We start from the raw sequence: 12,804 nt of genomic DNA, 5'->3' as shown, positions 1-12,804 counted from the left end.
AGGGTTGCGATCCCGTTGCGGGTCCCCGCCGCGGTTCGGGGGCAACACTGAGGGTTGCGATCCCGTTGCCAGTCCCCGGTGCGGGCGTGACGCCGAGGGTTGGGATCCCGTTACCGGTCAGTAAAAAGAGACAAAAAGGGAAAAAAAAAAAGCCTTTCTTTTTATTGACAAGACAAGGAAGTTTCACAAGAAAAATCAGTTGATTCAATCATCAAAGAAGGACATAAAAACAGGCAGTGTAAAACTTGTAACAGCAGTAAATTAACAATGTGACATTCCAGAATGTAATTTGTAAAAAGCTAGGTTAATTCACCAACAAACAGCTTGTCCTTACTAAACATTTTCTTTTCCACATACTTCCTACAGCAATTTCCTTAGTATATTTAAATAGCATTCAAGCAGTTTCCTTAAGATACCTTAAGAACAATCAGTAGGTTAAATAGTCAATAGTCATTCAAGCCAGAATCAAACCAGCAACCTAGAACAGTCAAAGTACACAATCCCATCCCTAAACAGTGATTAGAATTGATTAGATGTCTTTTGCCAAACTTATCTGTGGACTTTTGTCCCCTACTCAAGAGCCTTTCGGCTCATTCATGCATTACTTAAAAATCCTATTCTAAGATCAAAGGAGAATCAAGATTTCTAACCCACTACAAGGAGTGGCCTTTGAGGAGGACTGATAAGGATGGGCAGCTCTTAGATGTGCAGAAAATCTGCCAAGACAGTCTTCATTATTAGCTGACTCTTGTGGAGAGTCGACTGTGTGCAGGCACTGCAGCAAGGGTTCAACAACTATTACCACTTTAAACCCACTGGCCCAGTCTTGAGGAGGACATAATCCCCCCACACACACACTTCCAAACATAAAACATCCCAGAGCCTATAGGAGCTGCTGGGTTACCTTCCCAAATCCCATTCTCCCCTCCCCTCCCCTGGAGGTTACCAGTACCCTGAGTCTGGTGCTTATTGTTCTCACACGTGCTTTCATTCTTTTTTTTCCATAGGCAGGTATGTCAAACAGTATATAATGTTGTTGTGTGTGTTCTTAAACTTTGTATAAATGATGTCGTATCATACATATCCTTACACAATCTTCTCTTCTCTTTTTTTCCATAGGCAGGTATGTCAAACAGTATATAATGTTGTTGTGTGTGTTCTTAAACTTCGTATAAATGATGTCGTATCATACATATCCTTACACAATCTTCTCTTCTCACCCAGTGTACCAGTGTAAGATGTATTCATCGTAAGATGTGTCTTTGTTTGATCTGTGTTGGTCCATGTAGCTCTATTGTATTCTTTTTCAGTGCCGTATAATCCTATTGTATGTCCTCTCCTGGGAATGAAGGGTAATGGTAGCTTTATAAGAAAAATGTTTAGTTACAGTTAGATCAAATAGTGAAGATTGGTTGATTATGAAGAGCAACAGTCCTTTTTCCCTTCCACCCCGCTGGCCAGAGGCAGCAAGTTTCAATTAGTGGACCCACCACATTCTCACTGCCATTTCCTGACTCATCCCCTTGAGGCATTGACTGGACCCCTTTTCCGCCAAGAAAGCTTTGCACCATTTTTAGATCCACTGTTATTTACCTTTGTCATTTTAAGAACTTTTCTAATACCTTTAGTTCATGTTCCATGACTATAAAAGCAGCTTTTTTATTTATGTGATATATAATATTTTTATGTAATAGGTTCTTCAGAGTCCCCTTATAAAACCTTCCCTACTTCCAAAAATTAATCTCTAAAAAGTATTCAAGGAAAAGTCTATAAAGCAGCAAGTGGCTTTCCTCCCTTCTGTCTCCTTTTCCCAGTCCTCAATTAGCACTTGGATATCTATCCTTCTAAATTTTCCCCTTGATGCTCAAAAATATATGAGGTTAGGGGTTTGGCTTCTCTTCACCCTGCCTCCTCCCTTCACCCAAAAATAAAAAATAGAAAAATAGAATCTTCTTGGGTTTGACTCTGTAGCTTGTTGTTTTCCTTAACAGTTTATCTTAGACAACTTTCTATATCTGCTGCCTTTTTAATGTCTGCACAGCATTGTATAGTATGAAAGCAATGTAAGTTAATCACCTACTACTGTTGGTCAATATAGTATGTTTTTGCTTTATAAACAATACTGCAGTGACTGTCCTTGTGCATATAGATACTAGGGGTCTTGAAAAAGTTCATGGAAAAGTTCATGTTACCTTTTAACTCTGTTTTTCCATGAACTTTTGAAATACCCTCATATAATTGATGAGTGTACCTGAAGGAGTATGTCTATAGATGTATGAATATACCATAGTATGTACATATGTTTTATGCTTCAGGGTGGAAGCTGTAGCCCCTTTACCTTTATTTTTCTAAAATAATATCTCTTTTTGAAAGTGATAGTTTTAGGCAAAGCTGCTTTCCAGATAACAGAGGGTAAATTTCAAGAACTCATTACCTTCAAGAGAGATTAGCAACTAAAGATTTATAAGTTCAAGCAGAGTTTATGGGCTGGCCACTTAGCTCAGTTGGTTAGACTGCAGCCTTATAACATCAAGGTCACGGGTTTAAATCCCCATACCAGCCAGCTGCCAAAAAAAAAAAAAAAAAAGGTTTAGGAAAATCTTAACTTCTTAGCTGAGCTTTTAAAGGCCCCAGTTTCTGGCCATTTACTTTTCCTCCAATTCTTCTCTCCTCCTGCCCAATATGTAAGCCAGCTCCCTCATTTTTCTAGAGATATTACTGCATGCCTTTGTTTGTGCTACTCCTTATATCATCTTCGTATTTTGCCTGCTGACATTTTATCCACTTTCCAAGGAGCCAGTTGCCATCCTGCTCTCTTTTCTGTTCCTAGAACACATGGCAATCTCATTTCTGCTTCAGAGCCCTTGCATTTGCTGTTTCCTCTGCCTGAAACTCTTCCTTTAGATCAGGGATTCTCAATCCTGACTGCACATTGGAATCCCCTGGGGAGCTTTTAAAAAGTGCAATACCTGGGCTGAACCATAGGCCAATCAAATCAGAATCTCTGGGGGTGGGCTCAGGTATCAGTAAAGCTCACCAGGGAACCGAGATTGAAATCCAGTGGTGTAGATTTTCCCATGCCCAGCTCCTTCTCGTCATTCAAGTCTCAACTTAAATGTCATCTCCTCAGAGAGGCCCTCCCTGACTGTCCCAGCTAAAGTATATTCCCCCCGCCCCCCAGTTCCCAGTTACTCATTGTTACACCTCCTGGTCTTATTTCCTTCATTGTCACATATTGTAGCTATCTTGGTTCTTTATTTACATGTTTTTCTGCTCCTGCCCCCAGCATAGGCACTCCAGGAACACAGAAACATACCTACCCTGCATGACAGTATCTCAAGATGCCTGAAAAGACTTTAGACTTAGGAACCAAGACTCAGGAGTCCTGGCTTCAGCATTTATCAACTGTGTGATATTGGGCAATTCACTTAACTTCTCTGTGCCTTAATTTTCTGTTCTTGAATATAGAGATTGTCATCATACCTACTCTCTGTGGTTATATAAGAATTAAATTAGCTAGTAAAAGTAAACACACAACACTTCAATAGTATTAGCTATTACTCTTTTAATATCTATCATGAATGAGTGATAAATTGCAATTTTTCCCTTGTCCTTGCTAACCTCTTACTCTTCTTTCTTTTTCTCCATTGAGCTTAGCACCATTTGATATCCTGCATATTTTATTTGCTGGTTTATTGTCTGTCTGTCCCCTAGACTGTCAGCTCCACAAGGGCAGGGATTGTCTCTTTTGTTCACTGCTGTGTCCCCAATGCCTAGCACAGTGCCTGGCACATAGTGAGCACTCAGTAAAAATGCACAACTCCTCACCCGTTCTCCTGTCTCTCCCCACCCTCCAGGATTACCTCACAGACCTCATCACCAATGACAGTGTGAGCTTCTTCCGCACATCCAAGAAGATGTACCCACACAGGCCGGTCCTAATGGTCATCAGCCATGCAGCCCCCCACGGCCCTGAGGACTCAGCCCCTCAATACTCACGCCTCTTCCCCAACGCATCCCAGCACATGTAAGCCTCAGCACCTTGCCTGGCAGAGCCCCGGATTAGCATGAAGGTGGGAGGGTCAGGCTGTAGTAACAGTAATGTAACAACAATGACATAGCCGTGCCTTCTCTCTAATCCTCCTGGTTTAAAGAACTCAAGAAGAACACATTTCTTGTCTATGGTGAAACTGGGATACAAATCTAGCCAGCCTGACTAACAAACCAAAGCAGGAGACAGAGGTTTTTAACTTGGGATCCAGGTCATCCCACCAAGAGGTCTGTGGATGGAACTGCAAATAATAGGTTTCCTTTGTAATCCTGTGTATTTTATTTCATACTTTTAAAAACATTCTTCTGAGAAGGGGTTTATAGTTTCACCAGACTACATTTATTGTCAACATTTATTGAGCTATTGACTATGTGGCAAGCTCTATGCTAAGCCCTTTACAGTGCATCAAATCTCTGAATACTCACAGTGATCCTTGGTGTATCAGTTATCTATTGCTGCATAACAAATTACCCCCAAATTTTGCAGCTTAAAACAACAAACACGTATTATTTCACAGTGTCTGTGAATCAGGAATCTGGGAGTGGCTTGTCTGAGGTTCTGGCTAAGGGTCTCCCAAGGTTTCAATCAAGGTGTCAGCTGGGGCTGCAGTCACCTGAGGCTTGGTGGGCTCACTCACATGGCTGGTCCTCACTGCATAGGCCACTCCACTGGTGTATTCATCCATTTTCTCTTGCTTATAACAGAATACCTGAAACTGGGTAATTTATAAGAAAATGAAATTTATTTCTTACAGTTTTGGAGGCTGGGAAGTCCAAGGGTCAAAGGCTGCATCTGGTGAGGGCCTTCCTCTTGGTAGGGACTCTGTACCGAGTCCTGGGGTGACAAAGGGTATCACATAGGCCTGAGCAAGAGCATTCCCACATGCTTTCTTCTCTCCTTATAAAGCCCCCTGATAACCCATTAAACCATCAACCCATTAATCCATGAATGGATTAATACATTCATGAGGATATAGTCTTCATGATCCAATCATCTCTTAAAGGCCTCACCTTTCAAATACCGTAATCTGATTTCCCACCCTCTTGACACTATTACAGTGGGGATCAAACTTCGGTGGGTTCTGGGGGGACATTCAAACCGTAGCAATAGGGCTGCTTGAGTGTCCTCACACCATGGTAGCTGCCTTCCTCCAGAGCAAATGATCAGAGAGGAAGCAAGGCCAGGATGGAAGCCACAGTTTTTTATAACCTTATCTTGGAAGTAATACACCATCACTCTGCCATATTCTATCCACCACATAGACCAGTTCTCCTGCAGTGTGGGAGGGACTACACAGGAGTGTGAAGACTAGGAAGTGGGGATCATTGAGGGCCATATTGGAAGCTGCCTATCACATTTGGTATTTCCATTTTGCAGATCAGGAAACTGAGGCACAGAGAGATGAAGTAACTTACCTGAGGTCACCTGGCTGCCAAATGGCAGAACCAGGATGCAAATTCAGCCCCCACTCACACTTCCTATCTCTGCCCATCCCTTCAGTCCTCTATCCAGCTGGCTGGTAAATCTTTCTGGAAAGTTCTGCTTTTCTCTGCCTCAGACCACCTCCTGCTCAGCAGGGTACTCAGCAGCACTTGCTATGACATTCCAGGGCTACAAGGACAGGGCAATTTGGAGTTTGCCTGAATATTCAGGGTTTTTAATTTTCATTACAATCAGAATAGATTGCCCTCATTCCTCTGTGAGGGGGGGGGGGGGGGGGAGCTCACTTTGTTTCCACACCATCTCCTTTAAAAGAGGCGCGGCTTCACCCCAGCAGCCCTGCAGTTTCAGCTCTGGAGTTTCCTGATGAGATTGTTTGACATTGCCTGCTCATTTATTTTCCCTTTGAAATGAAAATCACAGAAATTGAAAATGAGCAACGCCTGAGATTACTTATCCAGAGAATCCCCTTTCGCCTTATTAGGGGTGTGTTTGAAAGGCTCTCTTATCTCTGGGGTATAATCACTTCCAAAACAAAACCAAGAAAAAAAAAAGTTCTGCAGCTGGAATGTTTAATTATGACAGTCCAGGAGAGGTGAAGAGGGGCCAGAGTGGTGCATGTACAGTCAGAGTGCTGGATCTTTCCACTGGGTGTCTCCTGTGAGATCTCTTCGTCTCCAGCAGGCCCACCTTGTACCCTGTTCTACGGGCAGGCCTGGTGGGTTCCCACAGTGGCTGCCTGATGCTGGTGCCATCTCCCATCCACCCACTCCACCAACCCAGGGCCCCATTCACCCTCCCCACTCCACACACACACACACAGAGACACACACACGTACACACAGACATATACAAACAAACACACGCAGACCCACACAGACACACATGTACATGCAGATATATACACACATGCAGACACAAACACATATAAACACAAACATACACACAGGTACTCACAGACAGATACACACACACACACAAAGAAACACAGACACACAAATACGCACAGACACAAAAACACCCATCAGCCCCAGAGCTTCCTTTCAAAGTGTGGCATCTGATTGTGGGTTCAGGAATCTCTCCTTTTCTAAGCCCCTAGGAGCCGGGCCACAGTTGACAGCCTTGGGGTGATGGGTGTCATGGCCCTGCTGACGGCCTGCAGACACACATGAGGGCCCAGCCACCCTCCCCCCACCCCCATTCCCCCCACAGAAGGGAAGGGGGGATGTTCTCCAGGCCCTTTTGTGAGCACACCAGACATTCCTCAGATGCTTGAGGAGGGGAGGGTTTCAAATCTTTGTTCCACAGGCACTGGCTTAATGGGAAAATGCCGACACCCTTCCGGGGGGAGCCTGGCCTGGCACAAGTGACCAGCCAGCCCACCTCGGCCCCAAGCAAGATCTGGCCCTGTGTCCTCTGGCCCCAATGTCCTTCTCCAAAAGAGGTCTCTCTGAGAAAGGGCTGCAGAAGTTGTCCTGCCCCAGACTCTTGACAAACTCATCCTTCACGAACTTCTAATAGGTTCAGAGATGATTGCTAATACTCGCATCTGGAGTCTGGGCCCTTGGGCCTGCGAGAACAATCACCCTGCATCGCAGCACTGCTTGGAGAGCATCTGTTCGTAGACTGCTGCCCCCAGCTACCCTCTTTCAATTCCTCAGGAGAGGGGGAAGTAGGCTTGTTCATGGGAATGTTCTACAAGCGGGTCAGGCCCTAAGACTGGCAAAGCCGGCCCACCGGAGAGAATAGCATTTTTCCTAATCAAAGGAAGCGAGGGCCCTGGATGGATTTAGCGGCAGGAGGCTGCAGCTCAGCCATTTGAAAGCAGTGTCCAGAAGGAGTCTCAGAGCCAAGACTCACCTCCCACCCTACATAGCAACGGTCTCCGTAACTGTCAGGCTACTGAAAGCCATAGTGTCATTATTTCTACCCCTAGACCATTTTGATATTCAAGCTGCCACCAAGGTCCTACCGTGACAGGCAGCTCAGCCATTTGAAAGCAGTGTCCAGAAGGAGTCTCAGAGCCAAGACTCACCTCCCACTCTACATAGCAACGGTCTCCGTAACTGTCAGGCTACTGAAAGCCGTAGTGTCATTATTTCTACCCCAAGACCATTTTGATATTCAAGCTGCCACCAAGGTCCTACCGTGACAGGCGACCGAAAAGAGAGTTTTGCCCCTCTCTGACATGGCCTGTTCCACCCTCCCCCACCCCCGCAGCCCCTTGCCCCTTTAACCCCATTCTGAAAAGCCTTTTGTCTTCAAACAGTGGAGACTCAGCCTTTATTTTCAGCTTTGACTGGGATTGGGGTAGATTTGAGGGGAACCTCGCCATCGAGTATCATCTGATGCAGTTTGAAGGACGCCCACATTCTGTGGAGTGTTAAACCAAGTGCTTACTATCTATCCATGGTGTAGCCCACCCAGGATACCCCACATGGTGGTGGGGTTTTCAGTGACTCAGATCTTGGGGTCTGGCATAAGCTGAGGTGACAGGAAATGCTCTTGGTTTGAGATAGGGTGACTTCCTGAGGCTGTGCACTGAATTAACCACAGTGTGTTTCGCTGATTAATCCTCCAGCAGGAGTGTCTTGGTCAGAGTTTTGCCCAAGCACCTATCAGGACCCCAGGCAGACCCCATGTGCCCAGGAGGCATTTATGATGAGGTGGCATGTGATATGGTTGGCCTCGTCAGCTGCTGGAGTTTGAATCCCAGTTCTGCCTTTGGCAAGATAGTTCTCCTCCCTGAGCCTCAGTTTTCTTATTTTTCACCCTAGGAAAGTAAGAATAGCTCCAGCTCCTAGGACTGTTGTATTAAATGAGATGATATAAGGTGAGCCCTTGGAACCAGGCTGAGCACGGGATCACTGCTCAGTAGCCGATATCACTTACCTGTTCATTTGTCATTAGTAATCACAGTGGATCCCACAGCAGAAGTCATAGAGCTCTGTGGCTCCATCACTCACCCAGTGAGACTGTGGCCAGGTCCCCAATCTTCTCTGACCCTCCGTTTCCTCTTTAATGGGATTTAAACTTAAATGGGAGATTGAGCCAAAACTGGAAGAATAATTGTGACAACTAAATTAAAGAATGCAGTGTATCCCAAATGTGCACATTTGCAGGCCATCTGCACAATTTTGGCCATCTATGCTTAACTATCATTTCCTTGATTTTTAAATCAATTTCCTTTTTTTAAAACCAAATCTGTTGCAAAAGGGTATTCTATAGTCCTGCCTTAACCACAATAACTGTCACTTGCTATCTACCAGTGGTAACTGAAAAATAAATACAGTGCACACAGAGCAGTCCTATTCAGTTAGAATAGGGGCTGGCCGGTTAGTCAGCTGGTTAGAGCACAGTGTTACAACACCAAGGTCAAAGGTTCAGATCCCCATACCAGCCAGCCGCCAAAAAAGAAAAACAAAAACAAGATAGAGCTGGGTGCTGGTGCCTGCCGAAGGCTCTGGACTGGGGTCTTTTTAAGGGAGATGAGCAATTCCAGAGGGGCGTTAAAGAAAGACTAGCACCAAACTGGGACTTTGGCCTGAGAGAGCGGGAAAGGGAGTGACTGCCCTTCTCACTTAGTGGCTCTGGGTCATTTAATGCTGTGCCTCCTGCAGGCGTCTCCCAGGCACATGTCACATGTGGAGAAAAGCCGAAATAATGTTTAGCAGAGACCCTGACACAGCAGTGTCCACTTCCCCCCAAGTGGAGCAGGTTTCGCCCTGGGCTGCGGACACGCGTGGGGCAGCACGTCTGGCCGGGGCTGACTGCCCGCATGTGTTTGCCCGCCAGCACACCGAGCTACAACTACGCGCCCAACCCGGACAAGCACTGGATCATGCGCTACACGGGGCCCATGAAGCCCATCCACATGGAATTCACCAACATGCTGCAGCGGAAGCGCCTGCAGACCCTCATGTCCGTCGATGACTCCATGGAGACGGTAGGTGTCCTCTGCCACCTGCACACACGTCCTCCCGGACATGGCTCTGACTGGACAGCCAGGCCAGGGCTGAAACCTTCCTGCCCTCAGGGGTCCCACTGGAGAGGAATGGAACCTGAAGGCAGAGAGAAAAGGCACTGATCCAGGCCTGGGTAACCAGCTCTGAGCAATCCAGACTACCTCTGCCTTTACGAAACTTAAATTCAAGATCTGTGCTGCCCACTACGGTTGCCAAATCCAAATCCCCCAAATCCAAATCCAAATCTCTCCCTCCAGATCCCCCCAGCCCCCAGCACAGGGCAACTAGTAATCTTTTTCTTGTCTCTGTGGATTTGGTATTCTGGACATTTCACAACAATGAAATCATCAAGTATGTGGCCTTTCACAACTGACTTCTTTCCCTTAGCACATGTTGTCAGGGTTCCCCGTGGAGGAGCACGTGTCAGCACTTCATTCCTTTTTGTGACTGAATAATATTCCAGTGCATGGATATAATAACACACGTTAGATTTATCCATAGCTGTTTACATTTAAATTAATTAAAATACAATAAAATTTAAAATCCAGTTCCTCGGTCCACACCAGCCACGTTCCACCTGCTCAGTGGTTCCATGCAGCTGGTGGCTGCCATGGGGGCAGTGCAGGCCACAGAGTCCTGTTGGACAGCAGTGTTCTAGGTCACAAACTCTGGCCACAGGCTACCTTCCTTCCATCCTTCATTCATTTGACAGCATTTATTGAGTGTCAGTGTACCTGGGATAGAGAGGACAGGGGACAAAATGACAAACATCCCTGCTCTGATGAAACCTACATTCCAATGCAGGGGGACAGACAATCCACAAATAAGGGAAAGAGAGAAGGTGAGGTGTGCTATGAAGACCAGTAGAGGGGAGAGGGTGGCAGGAAGTGACAGGAGTGGGGGAGGCTGCAGTTACAAATGGGACAGGCAGCCCCAGGGGCCACACTGAGAGGTGACGGGCAGCTGAGCAAAGACCTGAAGCAGGGGGGCCTGAGATCTCCAGCATCTCATCACCCCTGGGTCAGGCAGGCAGGGCACACGGTTCCCTCTGGCCTCACCTCCTCGCCTGCATTTCAGATTTACAACATGCTGGTGGAGACGGGCGAGCTGGAAAACACCTACATCGTGTACACCGCCGACCACGGCTACCACATCGGCCAGTTTGGCCTGGTGAAAGGGAAGTCCATGCCGTACGAGTTCGACATCAGGGTCCCGTTCTACGTGAGGGGCCCCAACGTGGAGGCTGGCTCTCTGTAAGTGCGTCACCCCCACCCCGCCAGATCCCAGGGAGGTCTCCAGGCTCAGCTGGGCGCCTCAACCCTGCAGCCCAGGCCTGAGCCACACCCTGTGCCACACACAATTTTGTCAGGTGAACCTCAGTGCCAACTGAAACAGCAATGGTGTCACCCGGGGTGGATTCTGACACATTTTACACCCCTGTGCTGGGGAAACAGAGGCCAGCAGCGGCTAGCACCTGTGAGAACAGATTGTTTGCAGCGGGGCTGTGGGCTGGGACGTCCAGGGGCTGTGCGCGTGCGTTGCCAGCAGGTGCAAGCCAGCAGCGCTCAGATTTCTGTTCTGGGCTAGGCAGTCCCTGGAACCGGTGGTTGTCAGGGAGGCACCTGGCCCTTGGTCAGCAGCCACTTATCAGCTGAGATCAGCTGAGCCAGCTCCTGGCAGTGGCACAGAGGGAAACAGCCTCCCTCCCATCCTTCCTCAGCACCACGTGCGCCGCAGCCCTCGGCCAGCCATTCTCCTTAGGTTAACCTTTGAGATGACGCATTCTGGCAGCAGAAATGCTACGTCTGGGCAGGGGAGAGTGTAGAAAGGCCAGCAATCATAGCAGCAGCTGCCTTGGATCAGATGGGATATTGTGGAGGCCAGCTCAAGTGCCTTTTTGAAAGGCAGATACATTGCTATTGAAACTGTCGTTTGCTCTGACTTCCATCACACCCAGACGATGCAGGCACTGATGCACTTGCTGCAGAATTCCTCCTGAAAAGGCATTGATGGTGGGGTACGGAATTGCAGACTGACATGTTCCCACTGCCTTGGACGTTTGGTGAAAATTCCAGGAGGCAAGTCCAGAGAGAGAGATGCCTCTGTTGACCTCAACAAATCACTCCCTGTCTCCGGACATCGGAGTCCCCACATGATTACGCGCTAATCCCCACATGATTAATAGCTCGTGCTTATTTAGCCCTTATTCTTAGGCCATGGTCTGAGCACTTTATAGCCATATAATTCATTTAAACATCAAAACTGCCTATGAGATAGATGCCGTTATTACCCATTTTATACCTAAGGACACTGAGGCACAGGGAGGTTATGTTGCCTGAATTCACACAGCAAGTAAGGGTAAGAGGTATATTTGAAGCCAGAAGTCTCTGTTCCCATCCACCACACCACCACATGCTTCTCAGAAACCTTGACCTGCCCGTGAACAGAGTTTGACCTACTAAGGGCTCTACAAACACAACACTGTGGGTTTGGTCAGTCTGGGAGTCTGTGATCTGGTTCATAGGTCCCAAACCCACACCCCACAAGAACAAGAGAAAGTGTGCTAATGTCAGGCCTGGGGCTGAAGACACACAGTATATCTGTCAACCAAGACCCCTGTGGTTGCAAATAGAAATGACCTTCAATCCAGATGAGGCAAATAAGATAAAAGGAATGAATGCAGTATCTAAAGGAACTGAAAAGTGTGAGGATAGATCTCACTTCAGGTATGGCTGGATCCAGCAGTCCTGTGACGCCACCAGGAAGCTCTCGTTTTCCATCTCAGCCCTGCTTCCTCAGAATTGGCTTCACTGGCAGGCAGACTTCTCCCTCCTGGTGGCAGGATCAACAGCTCCAGACTTTCAGCTTAGGAAAGATGACTTTCAGCCATCCAGCTTAGGAAACCTAACAGTGGTTTGAACAGAAGCCCGAGGCTGGTCTCACTGACCTGGCTTGGGCCATGGGTCCATCCTTGAACCAATCACAGTGGCCAGGGGTGAGATAAAATCTTGAGTGACCAGGCTGAGTACATCAGGTAGAGGAATCTGAATGGGGCAGGTTCCTCCAGATCTAGAAGCTGTTGCCACAGAGCAAGGCGTGGATGCTGGCTGGGAAAAGAGCCACTGTCCCTCCCATCCAGCCTGGAGAAGTAGGACCGTGGACAGCCCAGCTCCATCCAGCAACCTTTCCCAGCCTCACCACCCCCCATCCCCCGGTTCCTCCAGATCTAGAAGCTGTTGCCACAGAGCAAGGCGTGGATGCTGGCTGGGAAAAGAGTCACTGTCCCTCCCATCCAGCCTGGAGAAGTAGGACCGTGGACAGCCCAGCTCCATCCAGCAACCTTTCCCA

The 12,804-nt window shown here is 47.4% G+C and overlaps 1 protein-coding gene across 2 annotated transcripts in view; it reads left to right on the top strand.

Moving 5' to 3' along the window:
- Positions 1-12,804, top strand: part of SULF2 (sulfatase 2) — a 97,615-nt gene that overhangs the window by 64,863 nt on the left and 19,948 nt on the right. For both annotated transcript variants that reach the window (XR_550647.1, XM_008574772.1), the window contains exons 4-6: positions 3,858-4,027; positions 9,287-9,437; positions 10,534-10,709. Coding sequence is in view for 1 of the 2 variants with exons in the window: in XM_008574772.1 (XP_008572994.1) it covers positions 3,858-4,027; positions 9,287-9,437; positions 10,534-10,709 (497 nt within the window). In the remaining variant the exon portion in view is untranslated. The remainder of the gene's footprint in view (positions 1-3,857; positions 4,028-9,286; positions 9,438-10,533; positions 10,710-12,804) is intronic.

Source organism: Galeopterus variegatus, unplaced genomic scaffold (assembly GCF_000696425.1).
Source record: "Galeopterus variegatus unplaced genomic scaffold, G_variegatus-3.0.2 Scaffold1101, whole genome shotgun sequence".
Lineage (NCBI taxonomy): Eukaryota > Metazoa > Chordata > Mammalia > Dermoptera > Cynocephalidae > Galeopterus > Galeopterus variegatus.
This window is presented reverse-complemented; position numbering and strand designations above follow the sequence as displayed.